The sequence below is a fragment of the Natator depressus genome, chromosome 17, assembly GCF_965152275.1.
Source record: "Natator depressus isolate rNatDep1 chromosome 17, rNatDep2.hap1, whole genome shotgun sequence".
Lineage (NCBI taxonomy): Eukaryota > Metazoa > Chordata > Testudines > Cheloniidae > Natator > Natator depressus.
Genome location: NC_134250.1, coordinates 18,990,602 through 19,014,435, shown reverse-complemented (window position 1 = coordinate 19,014,435; position 23,834 = coordinate 18,990,602). Strand labels below are relative to the sequence as shown.

The 23,834-nt window shown below is 54.1% G+C and overlaps 1 protein-coding gene across 4 annotated transcripts in view; it reads left to right on the top strand.

Annotated features, from left to right (window-relative positions):
* Window positions 1-23,485, top strand: part of LOC142000626 (ras GTPase-activating protein 4-like) — a 51,498-nt gene extending 28,013 nt beyond the window's left edge. For 3 of the 4 annotated variants that reach the window (XM_074975056.1, XM_074975053.1, XM_074975057.1), the window contains 16 exons: window positions 4,417-4,498; window positions 6,693-6,824; window positions 7,925-8,016; window positions 8,481-8,598; window positions 9,488-9,644; window positions 11,692-11,756; window positions 12,338-12,450; window positions 13,610-13,802; window positions 15,056-15,193; window positions 15,715-15,859; window positions 17,156-17,313; window positions 18,178-18,315; window positions 18,902-19,037; window positions 19,884-20,004; window positions 21,004-21,065; window positions 21,397-23,485. In XM_074975056.1, the coding sequence (XP_074831157.1) occupies window positions 4,417-4,498; window positions 6,693-6,824; window positions 7,925-8,016; window positions 8,481-8,598; window positions 9,488-9,644; window positions 11,692-11,756; window positions 12,338-12,450; window positions 13,610-13,802; window positions 15,056-15,193; window positions 15,715-15,859; window positions 17,156-17,313; window positions 18,178-18,315; window positions 18,902-19,037; window positions 19,884-20,004; window positions 21,004-21,065; window positions 21,397-21,533 (1,987 nt within the window). In that variant the 3' untranslated portion in view covers window positions 21,534-23,485. The remainder of the gene's footprint in view (window positions 1-4,416; window positions 4,499-6,692; window positions 6,825-7,924; window positions 8,017-8,480; window positions 8,599-9,487; window positions 9,645-11,691; window positions 11,757-12,337; window positions 12,451-13,609; window positions 13,803-15,055; window positions 15,194-15,714; window positions 15,860-17,155; window positions 17,314-18,177; window positions 18,316-18,901; window positions 19,038-19,883; window positions 20,005-21,003; window positions 21,066-21,396) is intronic. The other variant, XM_074975055.1, reaches the window with a different exon arrangement.
* Window positions 23,486-23,834: the final 349 nt, after the last annotated feature.

Here is a 23,834-nt window from a genome sequence, read left to right as displayed (position 1 = left end):
CCTGGAGACCGCTTCATGTCTGGCCCCGGCTCTGCCGTGGGGCTGTGAGGATTGGGGCCTGCAGGCAGTGCCAGGCTGGCGCAGGGGCCTTCCTGCTGCAGCGTGGGCGAGACTGTGCCAGCTGCTGCTGGGTATTTGCTCCAGGTACCAGCCTCCCCAGGCATTAGCCATCTGCCTCCTGAGTCGGGGCTCTGTGACCCACGAAGCTGCACAGATGGGAAGCCAGCGCTTTGTTTGGGCAGAGCGCCCTTGAGGCGGCTCTCTCTCATCCGCCCCCTCAGCGCAGCCAAGCGGCCCAGCCTGTGCTCTCAGCCAGGCACAGGGGGGAGGAGAAGCCCCCAGGGAGCTGCAGGGAATCCACTTCCCCAAGCCAGCGAGCTGCCTGGAGTTCCCTTCCCTGTGACTCACTGCTTCGCAGGATTCCCCCTCCCTCTCCTGACCTTTCCGCTGGCTCTGGGGGGAGTACCCTGCACTCCCGCAATGACCAGCAGTCCGTCTAATGGCCAGGAGGCTTGTTCCAAGGGCTACGTGGGGAGGGAACAGCAGGGCACCTACAGGAGAGATTCGGACACAATTCCCTCCTGGGGTTTGCCAGGCCGCATGGAGCGAATACTCGCTGTCTTCAGCCCTGCTCTGAGCCAGGCTGCCTGCAGGCAGGGATCCTTGCAACTGAGCAGCCCACAATGGGAGGCGTGTGTTGTCCAAGTGACATTGCAGGGGGAGTTTAGGGAGGAATCTGGTCAGGATCCTGGGGTTTCTCTTCCCAGGGGATCCTAATGAGCACGAGTGCTCAGGGCCTCTCTCCTCTGAAAGGCAGCACGTCCTATGTGACACGTGACCCCCGGGCCATTGGTTCAGTATGCAGTGATTCATATACTCCGTCACCAAGCGCAAATCCCTGCAGCAGCCTGGAGTGTACCTACCCAGGTACTCAGCAGCATTCTGTAGCTGTGGGGTATTATTCCTCTATTAACGAACAATAAGGAATTTAATATTCATACCGTGGTAGCACCCAGAGGCCCTGATATCAACCGCAGCCCCTGGGTGTGGGTCTAGTCCCTCTTTGGTGGGGCAGGAGGAGAGAAGGCAGCCCCTTTCTTTGGTCTGTTGGCATCTCCAATCACTGAACTGCATCATCAAGGAGTCTGCTGGATCTGTTGGTTGCCCCATTACTGTTTTTACGCTTCATTATTTTCCATGTCTGCTTAACAGGCCACCCCACCCACCCCCGGGCACTTCCCCCAGCAGCAGGGAGCTGGGAGGGGGGAAGTGCCGAGTGCAAATTCTAGGGGTGAGTGCCAGAACCTGCGAGTCCCTGTGAAACAAACGAGCCCCTTGTGTGACTCGCTCTGGGAAACGCCTCATTGGCCAACCCTGCATGTGGCTTTGACGCTTCAGGTTTTCCCTTTGCACACGTAAGCCTGGCAGCAGAGGGTGGCTTTTCCTGGCTAGCAGTCAGCGACGCTCCCTGCATGCTGATGGAGCCTGTCGCCTGGCTCCAACCCGCCCTGTGGATTCTGGAAAGGGAGCACTTGAAACACGTTAGGCTCTTTAATTCCCTAATTAAAGAGGATGAGTCTGGTTTGGGTGTCTGGCTATTTTTAGCTTCAGTCCCTCACGATGTAAACTGGCGTCACTCTGCTCCTTCTGGGGAGCTCTGCTGAGGGTGTTGATTTACGCTCGCTGAGGACCCAGCCCGTATGAGTCAGAGAGAGGACTGCGTGGGAATGCGTCTTCCCCACTAGTCTCTTTGTACCTGCCAGTTCTCTAAGGCAAACAATAATACGGCATCCTTAGTAAAATGCCCTGGAGCCCTACGCACATCAACCCCAGTTAAAAGCATCATCCCACAGGGATCTCTGCCATTTGAATTCTGAACAGTGGGGTCAGCTGAGCTCTGTCTTGTTAATAAAGGATAGTGTAGGTGATCAGAAGTGCTTTGACGCAACCGTGGACGTGTTTAGATCCCAGGGAACAACTTGGAGCGTAGGAGGCGGAGCGGACTCGGCTGTAATGAAATGAATATGAAGGGGGTGTCATGGGGGGGTCACACGCGTGCACACACGCTGTGCTCTGCCATTGAGACTTTGCTTTTGTTCTTTCTTGGCCCGTCATTCTTTATTTTAAGCCATCCAGACTAAAAATACACCGTTGCTCTTGGCCTACGGAAGGCCATAAGCATTTTATTCCCAGTTCGTCAGCACCCCGTGAACAACGTGAACTTTGCCATGGAAAACCTACGTCAGTGGAAGTAATCTCTTGGGCGAGTTTAAAGCAGGCGGGAATTCTCTTGCTAAAGAGAGAGGGTAATAAACTGGGCTGGTTGTTTTTTCAAAACCAAGAGGGTTCAATTGAACTGCTCTGAAAAGATATGGGGGATGCCACCTGTGGAAATAACTTGTGTGTCTAGCTACAGCAAGCCTTAGTTGGAGCGGTGCTTGAATTTTTACTTGGTAAGAAATGACTGGTGGGGGGCGGGAGGGGGGGAGAATGAGGGCACTTTGGGGAAGGGGGCCAGCGTGTGTCTCTTCATCGGTTATAAGGCCAGAACGGATATTGGTAGAAATATTTCATCAGACAATTCTACTGCAGATTTTGCTGGAATCTGGTCAATTTCATGCCTTCTTCCAACACATCCGTGTAAGCAGCTGGGTTGCGTCCGCAGAGACAAAGCACACATGCAATCAGCAAAGGGTTTGCCTCGTGGGAGGGTGTCTCTAACCAGAGATCAGACCAAGTTACCGTAAGCAACAAAAGAGTGAGAACGCTGCCTCATGCCTGAAGTTGGGCACGTTCCTGAAAATAGCATGTATTAATGATATCAATCGGTAGCGTGTGCTTATCTGAAATAATGTATCCCACCTGGTCACGCTACATTGAAAAGGATAGAGCAGAAGTAGAGGGGGCTCGGAGACTGGCAACAAGAATGATTGGAGGTCTGGAAAAGAGGGGGGAGACAGGACTGCTTACCTGAGAGAGGCGACACGCTGAAATAATGAATGGTAGAGAGAAGATAGATCAGGGCACTTCTGTTCACTCTATCTTGTAATGTAAGTACAGGGAATGTCGCTGACAGACACACACAAAGAAATAAGTGTTTACCCACCATGCGATTGGCCCGTTGAACTCATTGCCACAAGATGTCACTGAGGCCAAGAGCTTAGAAGGATGGCGAAAAGGATTGGCCATACATTTGAATAATGAGAAGGTCCAGGGTTACAATAGCGAGGATGGGGAAAAGGTGGGAAGGAACGTAAACTCTCGTTCTTCCAGCGAGCCTCTGACTCATGGGTGTTAGAAAGATGATTCCTCTGAAGCAGCTGATGCTGGCCACTACCAGAGATGGGCTACTGGACCAGTGTAGCAATTCCCATGACCCTGGGAGGGCAGCCTGGCCTTCCCAAAAGAGTTCTCTCCCATCTTCCCCCAAGCTCCCCTGTTGTTGGCTTTTCCCTGAGCGCTCATACAAAGAGTGGGGGACGCTGAGCTGGAGTTAGCCCTTCTTTACCAAGAAACAGCTGGCATCCCGGGACATCACACCGCTGGCTGCTTTCGGTGGCCAGTCTGGATCACCCAGTGCTCCCAAACTTGCACCTGTCAATGGCCCTACCCCCCCACCCAAGGGATACCGGGACAGTGTTTCCTGCTCACGCCACAGCCCTGTGTGACATGTACAGGAGCTCTGTGGAAGCAGCTGGTACCCCATGAGGTATCAAGTTATTGCCCTTATCTCCTAGCCCTGACTGGGGCACATGGCAGATCCCTCCCTCCATCCATGACTCCCCTACCTTCCCATGAACATTCACACCAGTTACGGACATGCAGCTTGTTCCCCTCCCTTCCCCTGCAGATGGGCTTCCTTCCTCTGTCCCTGTAGGCACGCAGCAGCCAGGAGTAATGTAGGAGGGAACACGCATTTGAAAGCGGCTTTGGTTAAGTAGCAGATTCCTTTATGGTGCTCACCACGAACTGGCCCCCGTTCTTTTGTGCTTTCGGTAGGAAGAGGGAGGATCTTGCAGGTTCCCCTAAAGCTGCTGATAGCTGAAGCAGAGCTTAGGTCAGTGGCAGTTCCACAAAAAAAACCCTTTTTTGTTTGACCCACAACAAATTTTTTTTAAATTTCCAACAAAAATGAAACATTTCATTTAGATTTTGAGCTTTTTAAAAAAAATTCTTATTTTTTACGTTGGCTTCAATAAAACTGAAGGAAATTTCTAACGAAAAGGTCACTTTGAAAACGTCCAAATGAGCCCTGTCCAAATTGAGTTTGGTTCTGGGCCAACACCGATTGGCGAAATGTTTCGGTCGACCTTCATCTGCATTTTTGCACTGACTCGTTTCCGTTGAAAAAGATTGCCAGCTCTAGTCAGAAGCTCTTTTGTGCTAAGGCCCTTCTGATTCCTCCTCTCTCCGCAGGGATTTGGCTCGGAAAGACCGGAATGGCGCTTCCGATCCCTTCGTCAGAGTTCGCTACAACAGCAAGACCCAGGAGAGCTCGGTGAGTCGAGAGAGCAGCTTGGGGTGTTGATCCCATTGTGGGGACAGGGAGGAGAGCGGCCTGTGCTAGAAACTCCCTTCTGCCTTTCCCTTCCCCAAGGGGAGACCAGGGATACAGTCAGCCGCATGGGTCATGTTCGTAGCACAGTGCCCTTCATGGACGCAGCGTCCAAGGTTACTCTTGGATGGATCAGATAGCAGTGAAAGTTACATGTGAGCATCACTGGGACCAGAGCCCTAGGAACCTCGTTCTGTGCAGAGGTTGTGTTGGTGCTAACGGGATGGCTCGGGGCGGTATACGTCAGGCCAGAGTTTGGCCCTGGTCGTGTTCAGGACTCCAGGAGGAAAGACGCTCGGGTGTGGCGCTATGAGCCATTTCAATGACGTTATTTCAGGTAGAAGACTAACTGCCTCAGGATTTCCTCTCAGGATGGGCCTGAGCCAGACTCCTGAGGTCTGAACAACCCCAGGCTTTGGGGGGGGATTGGCACCCCCAATTGAAATGTTGTAGCGTGGCCCCATTTCTAGTGCCCTGTTGGACTCCTGTCGTTGCCAGCCTTGCAGCTCAGCTCTGGTGGCACTGTCTGTATCCGACCTAGGCCTCTTTGCAGTGACCTAGTACGGGAGTGTAAATTTCGCTCCAGACATGGGCATAGCCTCTCAGTCCAGGTCAGCACCTCCGGTTTAGCAGAGTGGGGACTATCAGAACGGTACTGTCTGATCACAGGGAAGTAGTTATGCCCATCTGGGGAAGGGATCCAGGTGCTCTCTAGACGTACGGCAGGAGGGTAAATGCAAGGGAGGGGGAAGAGCAGCTGAAGCTAAATGAAGAACCAATGGCGATAAACTGACCCTGAAAAAACAGAGGCTGGAAATTAGAAGGTTTCTGACCATGAGAGGAGCGAGGCTCTGGAATCCAACAAGAATAGTGGGGACAAGAAACCTACCTGGTTTTAAGGTGGAGCTTGATAAATTTAGGAGTGGGATTGTATGGGCTTGCCTGCAATAGCTGCGTGCTACACTCCATGACCCAGGAGGTCCCTGCCCGTCCTGTTCCTGGATGGCAAACGATGCATAGGAACTGTTTTCCTGTGGGAAGAAGTCAGCAGACTGAGAGATCTGCTGACGCTGGGAATGGAAACGTAGGTAGTTTAGACCTAAAGTTTAGTTTCTGTACAGTTGGGGTTTTTTTGTTTGTTTGTTTGTTTGTTTTTTTTTAAAGAAAAAGTTTTACCAGAGCCGATAGGAATCGAAATGATTGCCCAGTTACAAAGCACAAAGGCATCAGTACTGGCCACCACAAACATCCCCTCAAAAATCACGAGATTGGCTTAAAGAAAGGAAATTGGGTTCTTTTTATTTGCCTTGGGTGTTTTGAACCTTTGGGTCACGTTTTTGCCCTTGTGAGCTAGAAACTTACTTTTATAAAAGGAAAGCTGTGATTTCTCCCCCCCCCCCCATAATCACATGAATCCAGGAGCTGGGGTTTTCAGTGAAACGTGACCTGTGACAAGACTCCCTATGAAATCAGAGTTAGTAACACTGTGTCATGGCAACACGGGGCTGTGAGGAGTGGGGGTTAACAATTGTGTTTGGGATCTAAACCTGCTGTAGTGCATGAGAATCAACGGCCTGAATTCTCAGTGACACTAAGTCCACATTATACCACTCTAGGAGGGAAAAGAGGCCTTCCAGTGGTCTTAAATGTAAATGTATATGCATTTGAGTGCCCCTTTAGATTGTCAGAACCATTTTATAACCGGCTGCCCCAAACCCCTGGGCTCTCACCACTCCTCAGCTCTGAGGTGCTGGAGATCTAGCTCTGGCGACTGTGGCTTGAGGCCGTCTCTGCAAATGCAGGGCCTGATACTCCCTGTCCTGTGCCTTGCGTGGTCACTCATGCAAAGTGGGCGTGAGGTGCTTTGCACTGATGCAGACGACCAGGCAAGGTGCAGAGCCGCAGTGAATCAGGTCAACAATCAAGGCCGGGAAGAATAATCTAAGGGCTGTTAGTGACACAGGTAAGAACACTCTCTTTTTTTAAAAAACAAAAAACCAAAAAAAAAAAATTTTTCCCTTTAATTTGCTTGGTGACTCGGTGAGATGCTGTTCCCTTGTCCTGAGCTGCTTAGTGGAGCATGACAGATCCCGCTGGGGAGGGTGATGAAAGCTGTACTGCTTTGCCTTGCCCAAAGGTGGTCAAGAAATCCTGCTACCCCCGCTGGAACGAGACCTTTGAGTTTGACCTGGACAAGTCGGCCACAGAGAAGCTCTGCATTGAGGTGTGGGACTGGGATCTTGTCAGCAGGAACGACTTCCTGGGGAAGGTGAGGGGCGACCGCCGGCTGATCAGAGCCACCTCCTTTGGCCTGGTTCTTATACAGTCAGTAGGATTAATATTTAATAAGCTTCATGGATCAGACACGGGGCTGTGAGTCAGACACCTTGAGGGTCTGGTTCCAGCTCCACCACTGACTCTCTCTGTAGCCTTGGTAAACCCTGTTGCCGCCCCATGCCTCAGTTTCTCCCATCTTTGAAATGGAGGCAGGATGGCCCAGTGGTCAGGGCGCTAGTCTGGGACTCAAGAGACCTGGAATGAATTCCCAGCTCTGCCACAGCCTTCCTGTGTGGCCTTGAGCAAGTCCCGTAGCCGCTCTGTGCCTCATCTGTACCAGGGGATGACAGCACCGTCCTGCCTCGCAGGATCAATGCATTAAAGATGGGGAGGGGCTCAGGAACTTCCCATCACTGTAAAATCAAAGAGTGAGAATTAGATGCTTAGGTAGAAACACCTAAGTTAGGATGAAATAATTCTCCCTTCCTTTGTACAGTGCTGCCAGCCCCTCAGTGAAGTCAGGTAGAAGGTTAAGTATTTTCATTATTATTTTATCCAAACCACTGAAGTTCCAGGGCACGCTGGGAGTTCAGATAGAAGCGTCTGGTTCTGGGCCATCTCTAGGCTAACCGCAAGCATCCTGAGCATGGCCTGGCGGAGGAAGGGGGCGTTCAGGATTCAGAACTGCACCGGGTGTCAGTTCCCACCTTTGCCACAGCCTTCATGTGGGACTTCGGGTGGGTCACCCGATCTCTCTGGGTCTCAGCTCCCCATCTGTGAAATCCTTTCTCCCACCCTGTGTCTCTCTTGTCTGTTACACTGTAAGCGTCTTGGAGGAGGGACTCTCTCTCATTCTGTGCATGGACAGCGCCTAGCACCCTGGGGGCCCTGATCTCAGTTGCTGCCTCCTAGGTGGTGGTGTAATATGTGCAATTGGCCATGGGAATGAGCTAACGGTGAGAGAAGTAGCTGGTGAGACTCGTTGGAACTATTCCAGAAGTGATTCGCTAGCGAAAGTGCCCTGTGATAACCCAAAGTCAGGGAGAGGGTTATATTTTCCTTGCAAGCTTTCTCCTCCTGTGTTCTTCCTAGGTGGTGTTTAATATCCAGGGGTCACAGACCGTTCAGCAAGAGGAAGGATGGTTCAGGCTGAGGCCAGATAAATCCAAGCCCAGAGTGGATGAGTGAGTTTGTCATTATGCAGTTACATTTTCATGCCATAAAATGCAGAGAGAATGCCAGGGGATTCAGCAGGGGGTGCTGTCCCTCCTAGGCAGTGCTGACCCCGCCGTTCCTGGGGCTTGCAAGGCAGGCGACGCAGTAGGGGGCGCTCTCCCCTCTGCGTCTGTATTTCTGTGCCAGCCTTTCCAAAGGGACGCCCGTCCGTGGTGTTTCTGCGCACCACGATCGGGTGGGTGTCCTCATGGGTCCTGGTACATGTGGTATCTCATAGGAACATAAGAACGGCCCTACTGGGTAAGACCAAAGGTCCATCTAGCCCAGTATCCTGTCTTCCGACAGTGGCCAGTGCCAGGTGCCCCAGAGGGAATGAACAGAACAGGTCATCACCAAGTGATCCATCCCCTGTCGCTCATTCTCAGCTTCTGGCTTCTCTCCACGCTTTGGTTCTGTGCTTCATCCATTTCAGAGGCAACCTGGGCTCCCTGCAGCTGCAGGTGAGGCTTCGAGATGAGACAGTGCTGCCAGGCAGTTACTACCAGCCTCTGGTCCAGCTGCTGTGCCAAGAAGTAAAAGCGGGGCCCAAGGTGAGCTGGCTGCACCACACCATCTCACGCAGGGCAGAGCTAGGAGGCTGCTCAGCTGGGCACATGGCTAATATTTCCTGGCATCACCCCTGTTCAAAACAGGAATTCAAAGTCCTAGAGTTTTAAGGTCATTCTGATCATCTAGTAAGAGCTCCCGGTCAGCCACCCTGCAGGCCGCAAGTGGCTCCTGTGACTCGCAACGAGCTACGGAGCCTTTCACTTCAAGGTTGGTAGTGACCAAAATATCATTCCCTGCTGACGATCAGCTCATTTCAGGCCATCAGCCAATTACCATTCGACATCTGCTCAAGGCCCCCACCAATTCTTCTCATGCCGTGACAGAAATCCCAGACATAGCCCCGCTAGACTGATTTAACCATCATCTGTTTGTATTGTGGTAGCACCTAGGAGCCGGAATCCCAGCCCAGGACCCCGTTGTGCTAGGTGCTGTACAAACAGAGATGGCCCCAGCCCTAAGCAGCCTACAGTCTAAGTAAGGCGTTTTGGTGTGGCTGCATGGGGGAAGCTAGTATAATCCACACGAAGCGAGTGCGGTCTTTGTCTCTGTCCAGTGGCTGGCCCACATAAGAGGGTAGCAGTCTACTACAGCTGGCAGCTAAGGGAGTCACTCGTGTAGCTCATGTGGCAGAGGCTTGTGCTTTTATCACTGATGATGCAGGGTTTCGAATCCCACTGTCAGGCCAAGCGGGGTTGGTTACCCCAGTTCTGCCAATGCGTAGGCTGTACTCGCTCTGTAGACAAAGGACTTCAGCCTCCAGAGCTTCCAGCTGCCAAGAAAACTCCCCAGAACCCAGTGTGCCCTGCCGAGGGGAAAGGCCTTATCCTGCCTGCCTCTTCCACTCACTGCAGCCCCTGCTTCTCTTCCCAGCAGGATGGGAAGCTTCATTTAATCACCCTGATCGATGAAACTACAACGGCGGAGTGCAGACAGGAAGTGGCCATCAACCTCGTCAAGCTCTTCCTAGGGCAAGGCTTGGCCAAAGAGTTCCTGGATCTCCTCTTCAAGCTGGAGCTGGATAAAACGGGTGAGGCATGAGGATATGGGGAGGAGCCTGTTATTACACTAGCAACAAGTGACCCAGCTACAGTCTAGCGGATAGAGCACTGGACTGGGTTCTATTCCCGGCTCTGCTGGGTGGCCTTGAACAAGTCACTTCCCTGCTTTCTGCCTCAGTTTCCCCACCTGTAAAGTGGGATAATGCTATCAACCTTCTTTGGAATGTGCTTTGAGATCTACTGATGAAAGGGGCTAGGTAAGAGATAGGTGGTGGTATGGGGATGTAAAACTAGCAGGAATTCACAAACCATTTTCCCCCTGTCACTTACTTGTCCTCTTTCACACCCGGTGATTCCATTAAACAACACAAGTGTTTCTAGTTAAGGGGCAGCCTGTTCCATGTGTACGGGATAGACGAGTGTCCCGAAAGCTAGGTGTGTGTCCTACAGCTGCTCTGTGCTGTGAGCCCGGTTCTCCTCTCGCTTACTCTGATGTAAATCCGGTGCAGTGCCCCCGCGGTTACAAGGTTCTCTCGAGGCTGGTTTGTTTACCTGGCTCTGAGTATGTAAGTAGGGAATACAAAGAGCACCATCTACTGGCAAGTAAGAAAATGGGACATTGTTCGTAAGCAAGATAAAGTCTGGTGCAAGTGGCTGCTGAAGCCCCAGCTCTGAACAAGTTTAACTGCGCTAGCGAGAAAGGAGAATCTGTCCAAGGGGCGTCTGTGGCCGCTGTCCCTGGAGGATCTCAGCACCTCCCCATCCTTAATGGAGTCAACCTCACAGCAGCCCTGGGCGGCAGGGCAGGACTGTTCTCCCTCTTGTACAAAGGGGGACCTGGGGCACAAAGAGACTAAGTGACTTGCCCCAGGTCCCTCTTGTACAAAGGGGGACCTGGGGCACAAAGAGACTAAGTGACTTGCCCCAGGTAATGCAGGAAGCCTGTGGCAGAGCAGAAGAATTGAGCCCCGGTCTTCCATACCCTGGGCTGCTTCTCTAAGCACTGGGCCATCCTTCCTCTCAGAAGCAGGGGGTGGTGCCCAGAGTTTTTCATCAGACTGTTTTTGCCCTTCCCCAGCCAACCCCTTCTCCCCCCATCATCCCCTAAGTCTGTCCCAAACACGGTGACGTTTGATTTCAAACCCACAATGTCCCTGCAGGCTTGGGATGAATCAGGGTCAGCTGCCCCGGCCCATGTGAGTTTTGTCTGTCAACCTCCAAACAGCTGATGATGCAGAGAGGTCACAGACAAGGGGCTGGATGGCTCTGGAGTCTGCTAATGGCACTGAATTCTAAAACAGGCCAAACCCCCTGGAACTGGCTAACCCCCCACTTCGGGGGTGTTCTGATCTGGAGGCAGGCTTCAGGAAGAGCTCTCTTCTCCTAGTGACCAGGGCTAATGTCTGCTGGCCAGGATGGAGCTACAAAGCTTGACAAAACCCTGGCTGGGATGATTTAGTTGGGGATTGGTCTTGCTTTGAGCAGGGGGTTGGACTAGATGACCTCCTGAGGTCCCTTCCAACCCTGATCTTCTATGATTCTACTCAAAGGGGGGAGTCACAAGGGAGGCAGTACCACATGTGGAATTCTGTCACCCCTTGATTAATAACGTTGCTTTGGGAGACGTGGGTCCAAGTATCCAAGTGGGGCTGATCACCAATAGCCTGGAGGGTTGGTTCAGCTCAGCACTTGAGGCCGAACATTAGTGAGAATTAGGTGTCAGGACTGCTTATGAGAGTCACCCCCATTCCCATTGGGCCTGCAGGGCTGGGCTGGAAGTGCCAGGAGACCCTGCCATGATGGGAATGCTTAGAAACTGCAACGGGGATGATGATAAAATAATTGAGGGGGGGGACCTGAATTTTTCCAAGGCCCCCAAAGGGTCAGTTCAGGTTCGACTTGAGCTCCAAAGTGAAGCTTTGGGTTGTTTTTCTTATTTTATCCAAGCGCATTCAGGCTGGCCTGCAAGACACGCCCTAAGCGTGCGATACGCGCCAGGGAAATTCTGCTCCAAGTGACCAAAGCCGGGGGCTCTGGATCCTCAGGTCTCTCATGGGTGACGCTCTCATTTTTCAGATGAGCCAAACACGTTATTCCGGAGCAACTCCCTGGCCTCGAAGTCGATGGAATCCTTTCTGAAGGTGCTGCCCCGTGCTCAGCCCGCCGCATGTTATACCCTGGAGTGTGTTGTGGTATCCACGGACGCCAGGCAGGGAGGTGACCTCCTAGATAATCGAGTCTGGCCCCCCTTTAGTTGCCGGCTTGAAACCCGCTCCACAACTTACCGCTAGAGCTGGGGCTGAGCTGAAACCCTGTGACCGTGGGGAGTTTGGATCCAGATCTTTACTCTGCAGCCCGCCATTATCTCTGTAACGGGCCAGGACAAACACCCAGCTCTGGGACCAACGAACTGGGAGGAGACCGGGGCCTTGGATCCCTGTAGCTGGAGTCCATCTGTAAATGTTAGACACGCCCTCCCCCCCCCCCCCCCCGCCCCATCCTCCGTGAGATAGTGGGGTGGCCCCTGAGACTTTCATTGGCCAAAAGGATGCAGTGGGGGAGAGATCCGGACACGCAGTGTGGATCCAGCTTTGCCCTTCGGATGCAGGACTGGGCCCGTCTCCTGATGGCTGTAAATGCTGAGGGGGAGAGAGAGCGTGTGTGTGTCTGTGTGTGCGAGCTGCACGCTTCTCTGCCTGCCTCACTGGCCGCTTCTCCTTAGGTGGCAGGGATGCAGTATTTGCACAACATCCTGGGGCCGACAGTGAATCGAGTCTTTGATGAGAAGAAGTACATCGAGTTGGATCCCAGCAAGGTGGAGATTAAAGAGGTCGGGTAAGCGGCAGTGCCGGGCGTCGGGCAGCCCCTGGGGCAGGGGACGAGAGTGGCAGAAACCAAGAGCCATGTTCTGGCTCCGACACCAAGGATTGTGGCGCTGACGTGTAGGCTGCTACCCCTGACTGCCCTGGTGCCAGCGAGGTGCCAGCCACCCCGCCCTAAATCCGCGCTGCTGCTGGAGCTGACAGTCCTCCCTGAACGTAGGGGATGCGTGAGGCTGGATGCTCCTCTCCCCTGGCTGTAACTCCCATGAAGACCTGACGCAAGTGAGATCAGGCCCACGATCTTTAGGAGCCAGAGCCTCTGGGTATGTCTACACAGCAAAACAAAACCCCACGGCAGTGAGTCTGAGCCCAGGTCAGCTGACTCGGGCTCATGGGGCTTGCGCTGTGGGGCTAAAAGAGCAGTGTAGACATTCGGGCCCAGGCTGGAGCCTGGGCGCTGAGACCCTCCCCCCTTGCTGGGTTTCAGAGCCCGGGCTCCCACCCGAGCCTGAACATCGACACAGCTATTCAGCGCGAGGCCAAGTCAGTCGACCTGGGGGTGGGGGGGTTTGCTGTGTAGACATACCCTAAGGGGCCAGCTGGTGTCATGTGGCATCACTCCATTGACATCAATGGATCTACACTGACTGACACCAGCTGAGGATCAGGCCCTAGATTCTGTGTGGATCACAAACCTGCCTAACGTTCCCCCTCCAAACAGAGCATTCTCCTAAAGCCTGTAACTCCCTGGCTGCAAATCTCTCTCTCTCTCTTTCTCTGCTCTGGGCCCCTGGAGGGGGCCAGTAAAGGAATCCCAGGGCTAGAGAGGAGCCCAAACCAAACCTCCAGCTCACTCCTGACTTTGTGTCTCAGGCCTGTCTCTAAACAGAGCCACACAGATGCCAGAGGATTGGCTGATGACTTAGGAAGAAGGGAGCTAACTCACCCGGCGATGGTCCAGCTAGTTCAGCGTCCTATATCCCATGTCACGCTGCACTAGACTCTTCAGGAGCAATCCTTCCTGACCCCAGCCGGTGGCCAGCATGTGTCCTGAAGCATGTGGATTGGCAGCCCCGCACTGCAGCTGTGTGGCTGCAGAGACCACTCATGCTTACGCACACGGTCTCCCCCAGTGTGCGTTCCTGACTGTGTCCCTGCGGCTCGCCCGGCAGGTGCTCCGGGCTCCATCGGATCCAGACGGAGAGCGAGGTGATCCAGCAGAGCACCCAGCACCTGCAGTCCTACCTGACTGACCTGCTCATCACCATCGCCAAGTCGGTGAGGACATGTCCTGCCACCATCCGCGCCACCTTCAGGCAGCTCTTCAAGCGGGTCGAGAAGCACTTCCCAGAGAACAAACACAAGGTTGGTTGCCAGGCCCTCCCCATCCCTTTCTGTCACTGGCCCAGAGGGAGGCCAGCCCAACACAGAGACGGGGATGGTGATGTTTCACTGCCAGAGAGACCGTGACTCTCCGGGGGGACCTGGCTGTCCCATGCTGTGGCTGGCTTCCAACAGGGCATTGGCAGAACAACTTAACCCACCAAGCAACAGCTGCTCAGAGCCTGCTGCTCAGACACAGCAGTGATGGGAAGGGGATGGCCTTGGCTGGAAATCGCAGCCTTGTTTGAGTCTGGACCAAGATGGGCCCCAGTGCAGGGCCCGCTGAGGTGGGAGCTGCAAGGAGTAGCACTGTGGTTCAGTGGGGGGCACTCTTCCCTCTGGGCCATTAATGAAGCAATGGTGGCCTGCAGGGCTGGTAAGAAATTAAACTGCTCTGTGATGGAAAATGGGGTTTTCGGCTAAATACATTCTCTCCCCCCCCCCCCCCCACACACACACACAGGAAGCGCCGTGGAGAATCTTGATTTTTTTGTCAAAAAACTGATATATCTTGATTTGGATTAGCCTGCCCTGGCGCCGTATGGGAGTTGTAGTGCGGTTCCTCATATCCCCGTTCTCCTTGGCTGTTCTACATGTCCCATGGTGCACCAAGGCCAGGGAATCCCATGATGTACCCATTCCAAGAGGGAATACTGTGGTGCATCATGGGAGATGTAGTCCAACCAGGAAGCTGGACCAATATAGGAGAGCATGAGGCACTGAACTACAGCTCCCATGAGGTACCATGGCAGCAAATTGAAATGTACCAGTTTTCAGATTTTCACTGAAATGACAAAATTCTCCAGAGAAAACTGAGATAAAAATCATTCCCCCCCCCCCATCTGAATTTTCTGCAGGAAAACACTGCATTCTGACTGTCCCTATTTCCAGCATGGTGCATGTCTCCCTGAATTCCCCTTTGACAAGGCAACCAATAGTGGGGAAGAATCCTGCAGTCAACTTAAACTGCAAACAGCTGGCATGTTTGTTCCACCCCAGAGGTGGCTGCATTACAGTGGCGGGAGAATATGCTCTATATTTGCTAAAGCACTTTGTGATGCTGCTGGCCCAAGGAGGCTCGGGGGGCCTGATTCTGATTGTGCTTACACAGGGATCAGCTGACAGACACATACCATCCCCCTGGGAGGCCTAAGTTGCTGCTATTGGCATTTAATGAGCGATTTCCTTCTCTGTCTCCCTGCCGACACCCCTCCCTGACCACTCTCCTCCTGCAGAACGTGAAGTTCATTGCCGTCACCAGCTTCCTCTGCCTCCGCTTCTTCTCTCCTGCCATCATGTCCCCCAAGCTCTTCCACCTGCGGGAGAAGCATGCGGATGCCCGCACCAGTCGGACCCTGCTGCTCCTAGCCAAGGTAAGTCCCATGTTGCCCCAGGCTGCGCTCCATTTGGTGTAGGGGGGGTGTGTGTGTCCACGAGGGACCCTGCCAGCACTTCCCAATGCAGCATTTCCAATCGGCTATGCCGAGGGGCTGGCATGGGAGCACAGGCAGTATTCCTCCAAGCAGCCCACCTGCCGCAGGATGCCGGGCAGCCCTCACTGCCTGCTGACCCCGTGTGTCATGCTCCCCTTGGGTGGGAGGCGGCAGTGGGGTCAGCTAGCCTTCCTGCAGCTCTCTGAGTGAGGCCAGGACATTCGGGGGACTCCAGGCAGCAGTGGGCTGCATCAGCCACTCGCACAGCCAGAGAGAACCACAGAGTCTGCTCGTGTCCAGCTGCCCATTTCTCTACAGCAGGGGACTGAGAATCAGGACTCCTGGGTTCTATTCCTGCCCTGATGTCAGGCAGAGTGTAACTGCCCCAGCTTTGCCCGGAGCACACAGCTGTGGGCAGCTCGGGTGGCGTGCTGTGATCCTTCTCTCTCATTTGGTGCCAGGCTATCCAGACTGTGGGGAACATGGACGCTGCGGCGAGCCGGGCCAAGGAAGGCTGGATGGCCCCTCTGCAGCCCACCATCCAGCAGAGCATCTCCCAGATGAAGGAGTTCATCACCAAGCTCATAGACATTGAGGAGAAGGAAGGTGAATGGATCTGCTGGAGCCAGTTGGTCTAAGGACCCCACATCTGGCTTGGGGGGATTCGCCATCACTGATGTGGCTTTGGGCTGAATCCCTCTTCTAAAAGCATAGCAGCTTCTGGCCCCCACAAGTAGAATGCTGGGACTCTGTCTCTCTGCTCAGCCTAGATGGATAGAGCCAGGTAGATCAGACTGGGATCAATGAAGTAGCCTGTGTCACAGGTCAGGGGACCTGTATTCCTGCTCCATGGTTCAGCAAAGACACCCACTTTTAGGCTTTGGGCCCCAGCCACCCCCTTTCTTGGATGGGACCCACATCTCATGCCCACCTGAGTCAGGTTTCCCCAGGCGATACAGTCCCCTGCCTATGCTGTGATAACCCCAGCAAGCCAGACTGTTTAAAAGGTCAATGTCTGCACTTTGTTTCCCCTCCAGAGGCTAGGACAGGAGAATTTCCCATGGTGATCAGGTGCCACACAGCCCTTTCTAAGCACACACACTGTTCTTCAGGTGACAGCATGAAAAACAATAAAAAGAACTTACACGTGTACTAATACAGTTACCTGAGATCAGCTCCAGCAAGGGGTGATCAGTCTGGCCGGCGATCTGTCCTTCGCACTGCCCCCAGGGGGTTTTCTGTGGTTACAAGTCATGGCGGCCTCTGCTCAGAATACATACATAGGTTAGCCTTTCCTGTATACAGCTGGGGCCTTTGGCTCATGCAAGAGTGAACCACAGACACAACCTCTCCCCTCAGGGTGGGGCTGCAGAAGATTGGGGCTTTGCATAACCAGAGGGGGGTACGTTGGCACGTGCGCGCACACACACACTCTCTCTCTCTCTCTCTCTCTCTCTCTCCCTGGGCAACCCAGTTAATTGTTTGTCCCCAGAGTTCATTCTTGTCTGGCTCATTGTTTCAAATGCTCCCTGGGAGTGCAGAACACTCCCCCGGGTTCACACTGGTCCCGTCTGCCCCAAGGCATTACGTACAATCCCACAGCGATACATAAACTTTGCATTCTTAATACAATGGACTCCAGTACCAAGAAGGATTTCCAGGGACAGTGCAGGAAATGGCCATCTTTGTCGCAGGCGGCCCCGCCTGCAGGCGGCGTGCTCCAGCAGACAGGGCACCACCTTGGGAAGGAGACCTGCATGCTTGTCCCAGCCATGCTGCGTGCCCTGGTTGTGAAATGTGAATCGCTCTGGGAGACTCTGCTCTGAAGTGCTTTGAGGTCTGCAGCTGCCCGGGGACTAAGTGGCAGCTGTCTGGTTCTGAGGGCGTCCCTGTTGCTTGCAGAGGCGGACCAGCCGAAGGCGCAGACGCTGGTTGTGAAGGAGGGGCCTTTATTCATCCACAAGAGCAAAGGCAAAGGGCCGCTGCTGTCCTCCTTTAAGAAACTCTACTTCTCGTTAACGAGTGAGGCCCTCAGCTTTGCCAAGACACCCAACTCCAAGGTAAGGGGGACGCACCCTGCCATTAGCGGGGAGTGGTTTGCAGCCTGGATGGGCCCAGCTCAGGGAGGCAGCTGCTGGTCCCACGTCTTCGGTTGGGCTGCACTGATCGTGGAAGAGAAGTGGCTGTGGGGCCTCAGGTGGACACTCGGCTTTGCCTGGACCAGGCGGACAGGTGGAAGCTGCTTCCCTGCTCAACCCCCATCCCAACCTTTGCTGCCAGGGTCGCCGTGAGCCCCCTGGGAGCACTGTGCTCTAGGGGATATTCAAGGCAGGGCACATTCTCCCTGACACATGGCAGTGACACGGGGCAAAGACTCTGCTCACACTGCTGGGACTGAGAGCTGGGTTTGGGCCTCCATTTGTACCTCCATTTGCCCATCTGTGACGTGGAGCTGAACTGCTAGCTTCTGGGGGTGGTGTTGAGAATTCAGGAACATGTACAAAGCGCCAGGGGTGGGTGAACTGGTCAGGGGGGAGAGAACTGGCCAGAGCCACCCCAGGGCCTTGAAGGCTTTTCCTGCCCATCCATTCAAGATCTGAAGGGCAGAGTGGGCCGCTTGGATCACCTGGTCTGACCTGCAGAGCATGGGCCAGAGAAGCACGGTCAACGGTTCTGCAGTGCAGGGGATCTACTGGTGTCGGGATCTGGTTGCATTGTCCCTAGAGTCTGGGGCGGGGGGTCAGCATGGAGCCAGCCTCCGACTGAGCTTTCTCCTGTGAAGCCCCCTCTAATGGGGGCATGGCCTCTCCCTGGGCGAGCTCAGATCTCCTGGGCTCTGCTGTGGGGCCTGCTCTGCTGGGCTGGCCCCCACCCCTTCTCCCCTCCTGACATTTCCATGGCTCCCGCCCACCCCTTCATTTCAGAAAAGCTCCTTCATCACCCTGTCCAACATCCGGGCGGCCGAGAAGGTGGAGGAGAAAAGCTTTGGCAGCTCCCACGTGATGCAGATCATCTATGCTGACGAGGCGGGGCAGTTGGAGATGGCCTATCTGCAGTGCAAGGTGGGATGGTCACCCAGGCCAGGGGGGTGTCTGTTCACCGATTGGGTGATGGCGCTCAGCCCATAACTCACAGAGGAAGAGGATGTGCAGCAGACTGCTCCAGTCTGAACGGAGACTGGAACTCATGGGCCTGGCCATGGGTGTCGGGAGTCGTCCCCCTTCCCTGACAGCGCAGCAGGCCTGGGGGTCGGGACTCCTGGGTTCTATGCCCGCAGGCTGGCCACACAGCTCGAGTGAGAGGCTGAGAACATGTGAGCAGCAGTGCGGCGAGCGACGCAGCCAGTCAGTCCCAGGGGCCAGAAGAGGCTCTTATGCTGGGCGGTGAGGGCGGAAGCTTCGTTTGCCTCGTGAGGCCGGCTGTTTCGGGGAGGAGGCTCCCCGGGAAAGCACTAGTGCCATGCACGGCTGTCACGCCACAGATGGGGGCCCTTTGCTTTGCTCCCAGGCTGGCGTGCTATTGCGCTGGGCAATGCTGATGGGCTGCAGGCCAAGCGATGCTGGGGGTTGTGAGCGGGGACCCTCCAGTCACTCAGTGGCCGGTGTTGCAGGGACATAGGGCAGCCCCCGCTGTGTGTGTCTGTTTCAGTGTGTCAATGAGCTGAACCAGTGGCTCTCAGCCCTGAGGAAAGTCTGCGGGAACAACACCGAGATGCTGTGCTCCTATCACCCGGGAGTGTTCAAAGGAGACAAATGGACCTGCTGCCACCAAAAGGATAAAACCGGTAATGTGCTTGCCTGACCCCCTGCCAGCAAGGGGAAGGCGAGGGAGTCCAGGGATGAGAGCGGAGAGGCATGGCTCTTGGGCGGATTCTAGGGCTGTAGTTCTGCCACTGCCTCATTGTGTGACCTTGGGCAAGTCACCTGACCTCTCTGTGCCTTCGGGCCCCATCTGTGAGATGCATGCCTGGGTGTAAAGCGTTTGTCTATTCTACAGGTGGGTGGGTGTTCCCCTCTGTGCCTGACCCACAGAGGCTGTGACTGGTACAGCCCAAACTAGGGACGTGTGGGTCGTCTGCTCGTGCTTTTAGCTGTGGAGCTCCCCGGTTGTCTGCCAATAGGGCTTGGAGCCCCTTGGCTCAGGGCTTCTCTAGGCTTACGAGGCCGCACCAGTGCAGCTGCGTCGCTGTAGTGAAGACGCACCTACGAGAGCATCTCCCGTCAGCATAGGTGCTCCACCTCCCCCAGAGACAGCAGGAGAAGCCGTCCCATCGACATAGCGCTGGTGGCTACACTGGGAGTTCGGCTGGATGGGTGACCACGCTATACCGACATGAGTTTGTAGTGCAGACCACAGCTCAGGTGCTAGAGAAAGGCAGAGTATTGTTCCTGTCCCCCTGGGCATGGAACTGTGTTCATTTGCTTTATGGATGTCTTGGGAACGCCCGGACACTCCCTCCTCCAGGGAAGCCAGAGCAGGGGGAGGGCAGGGAAGTCGCAGAATGCCTGCAGGAGTGTAGTTAAACTCGTGGGCTCTTACATCCACTAGAGGGCACCACTCCGATACCAACAGGTGGCCTTTGCCGGCCCACCTCAAATTAACCATCTGTGTCCTGGCTGCTGTTGTCTAGGTTTGGGATGTGATAAAACCCGGCACGGAGTCACTCTGCAGGAATGGAATGACCCCCTGGATCCAGATCTAGAGTCTCAGTTAATTTTTAGACACCTGTTTGGAGTGAGGGAATTAATGAGGTGAGTCACTTGATTTGTGCGGCATGATTGGGGCTGTTTCCCTCTAGGAGTTTGCACCCAGGGATCATCTTTGGGCCCTGTAAGCATGAAACGAGTCTCACACACTGTCTTCTCACTCGCGGGGGACCATCTCCGTGGCCCCAAGGAGGGAGGGGGCCAATCAGCACAGTGAGTTATGTGTCCCAGGGGCCAACACTCTGCCCCTGGCAATCATCTGCCTAAGGCCCAAGGCTCTGCTCTGTTTAAAAGGTCTGGCTGGAACTGGCCTGGAGTTTGTACCTATGTACACACGTCCCAGGTGTTCTGACTGAAGCCAGGGTGAGGGAGATAACCCAGGGCCCCCCTCTACACTGGTCTGCAGCCTTGGGATCCTGTGCAGAAAGAGATGAGTCATTAGTGACTAGAAATTGGAGATTGGAATCCCTGTTAAGTCCCCTCTCGCCCATCCCCAGGCCAGGATTGTTCCCTTCAGTCTATTTACCAGTGCTCTGTCCATTCTAGTTTAAATGCCCCAAGCGATGGGGCTTTCACTATTTCCCTTGGGAGGTTCTTCCATTATCTTAAGGAACTCACTGTGCGGGAACTTCTTCTGACACTCACCCTCAGTGTTCCCTTTCTGACTGTCCCTGTCCTTCTGTCTACACCCTGTATCACCCTGAACAGTTCCTCCTTCCTGAGCATCCACTGGGGCTCCATCCCAGAGAAGAAAGTGTGGGTGAGCAGGGGGATGGACATATACATGAGGCTGGGATGGCTGCTCAAAGGTGTTTAGAAGAAGCCACCATGTGTCAGAGTTAGCCAAGGGGAGCAGACACACACATCTTAAACTTGCAAAGTCCTGACCATCTCATGAGATGCCGATTGTCTTCAACTCCTGTTATCGGTGGCATTGTGCAGGATTGAACCTTCTGGCCTCTTGGCTTTCAATATGGTGGGGCTAATCAGTTAATTGTGGATTACACCTGAAAACCCATTATTGTTTCATCTTTCTCCCTTAAGGGAAAAGTACCTGGAGATGCTGACGGAGAAAAATGAAAATGTTCTTCTGAGCCAAAGTGGAGGTATTGCTTTGTTTGATTGATTAATCTTTCCAAGGTACCCATCACTACCACCTGGGCATGTGCTGAGATTTCACAATACATCTAATAACCAGCACTCTTCTCCCTTTTCCCAGACAACGCCACATTACCTTGTAATAGTTCCCTGTCCTCGCCATCAACCATGGCCATCAAAATTTTCAACCAGCCCTAGCTATCATCCTCCACTGCTGGAAGCGGGCTCAAATTTCTGGGTGGTGCTGTCTCTTCTGGTGATCCTTGGGGCTGGTAGTGTTGTCAGCAGCTGCTGTGCAAGCATCAGTCCAATTCTTTCTGCTTCCTTGCACCTCCACAGACCCCGAAAACGTGGATGGACCCACGAGGCTATTCCAGGTGCTGCAGGACCTCGAAGATGCCCATCACACAGCCCTCTTCAGCTCAGGCACCCTAACTGATCGGGACAGAAACTGCCTCCTGGAGCTGCAGACGTGACTCCTGGAGTGAGCCACTCCATCGGGGTGACGCCACTGCCTCTCACTGTGCTCACTTGGTCCCTCTGCATCCTTCAGAGCTGCCAACACCAGACATCTTTGCAATGGGAACTCCCTCGACACCGTGCTCTCTCATGCATATTGCCCTGCTGCTCAAAAAGCCAAGCCATGGACTTCTGCTAGCTTAGCGTGTCTCCATTAGTGAGCGACTGGTCAATGACCCTCTTGTGCTTTCACTAGTCCCCAGAGCGGGATGTGTGGCCTGTGCTCCATCCAGAAGGTACCACAGAAGCTTTCACATCTCACCTCTGCCAGGGTTGCACTAGGGAGTCTCTCCACTATTATTTTTACCTTTCAGTCAAGATCCAGCTGTTTTGTCAAGCCTGATCTGATGTGAAATCATAATTCCTCAATGCAACCTTATAGCTGAGCTGCTTCAGCCTGGGTTTCTCTCACCAGGGTCAAAATGACTCAGTGGAGCACCGAAGCCAGTAGTAATGTACAGGCTGATGCATCTACAGCAAAGGAGGGGAAATTTGCTAAGGCAGGGGACTGGGAGCCAAGTGGCCTGGATTCCATTCACTCTTCTGCCACTGACCCACAGTGTGAGCTGCGGCAAGTCCTTTGACCCTGCTGTGTTCCTCAGTTTTCCCATCTCTGAAATAGGGATGATGAGACTTCCCCTTCTTTGTTAAAATGCTTTGCGACCTTCTGATGAAAGGCGCAATGGTGGTGCAGAGTATCGGGTAACTGGAGGTGCTGGCTGCCACCTGGAATTTCTAACCAGTGTTACTGAGCTGCACATCCATATGTCTCACTGGGTTGTAGCCGAGGTAAAGGAATGCAGGTTCAGCTTATTGAATGAACATGGACAAGGCAGCACCTTAGACCCCATTGCATGGTACGTGGTTACCGCTGGCTGCTCAGTGACCATTCCACACCTTGAGGAAGAAGAGTTGGGGAAGTGGTTCATTAGAGCAGGTGCTTCTGAGCCAGGACTCCTGCTTCTATTCCCACCTCCCCCCACCCTAGGTAAAGTGCTGCTTTTTTAGAAGCACTTAACATCCACCCCCAAGAGTCAGTGTGAGCTGGAGAGGCTCAGCACCTCTGAAAGCCAGGGCCTTGACCTTTTGTGTCTGTTTTTTCTGATCTGTAATTGTGGATAACATTTATTAGGCTAAACTAAGTTCTCCATTGCCATCCTATTGGCAGTCACTGAAGGCAGATTTTCACTCCCTATGCCTATCTCTCAGGGGTCTTGTAAAGCTTACTTACCTGTCAAGTGGGTCTTGATCCCAGGAAATGCAAAACCCTATCTGTATAATGGCTTCCTGTCTGAAAAGTGCTTTCACATCCCTGGCAAAAGGTGCTGTAGAAATGCAGACTGGCCACTACCACCTGACCCATGTTTCAGGCCCAGATAAACTGATGCTCTGAAACTATTGAGCTGGTGGCCTGGCTCCTACTCGGTGGCCTGCACTAATTAAAGCGCTGGTTACAAACGGTCTGGTTCATGGCCATTGGGGTGTCAGAATAGTGCACCTGCTGGATCACGTGGACCCTCCATTGAATGGACGGATAATGCCCCAGGTTCGACCTGCTGTTCCATGTACTATTATCATTTTAAAAAAGGAAAGGAGTACGAGTGGCTGCTGCTCTGAAACCTATTATCATTTAGCGCAGCACATGCCGTCAACCCGCTCCAGCAGCATGGTGGAGGGACCCCAGTGCCCATCCGCTTGCCACGGAAAACGTGTCCCTTTGGACACATGCTGGGGCATTCATGGCAGAGGTGGCTCAGCCCTCAGTAGGTGTAGATGGCCTAAGGAAACAGACTCCAGAGGAGACCGGTGTCGAAGGCAGTAACCATGGCCTCTGCCTTCCTCGCCACAGTACAGAACCAAGGCAGAGCACGAGCTGTGTACTGGAATGCACAATAAACACATCTTCTATCCTGAGGCCCGGGGTTTGCTTTTCCTTCCCGGCCAGCATCCCCCTCGTGAGCAAACGCCAGTGGGTTGAGTGCGGGGGGGAGGGGCTGCCGCAGGCAGAGCCCGCCGTGGCCTCTGGTCCTGCTGGCGGCTCCGGCCCGGGGGCACGGGCCCCTTGGCGGCGTTGCCATCAATCACGACGTGGCTGCGTCACGCAGGGCCAGGCCGCCGCCGAGCCCGGCCAGGGGCGGCCCGCACGGAGCGGGTCCCCGTCCCCCGAGGCGCGCGGCTGCCCCGGCGACGGCGCTGGTGACGCGGGTGGGGGCGTTGCCCCGGCCGCTAGTGTTGCCATGGGTGACGCGGGTGGGGGC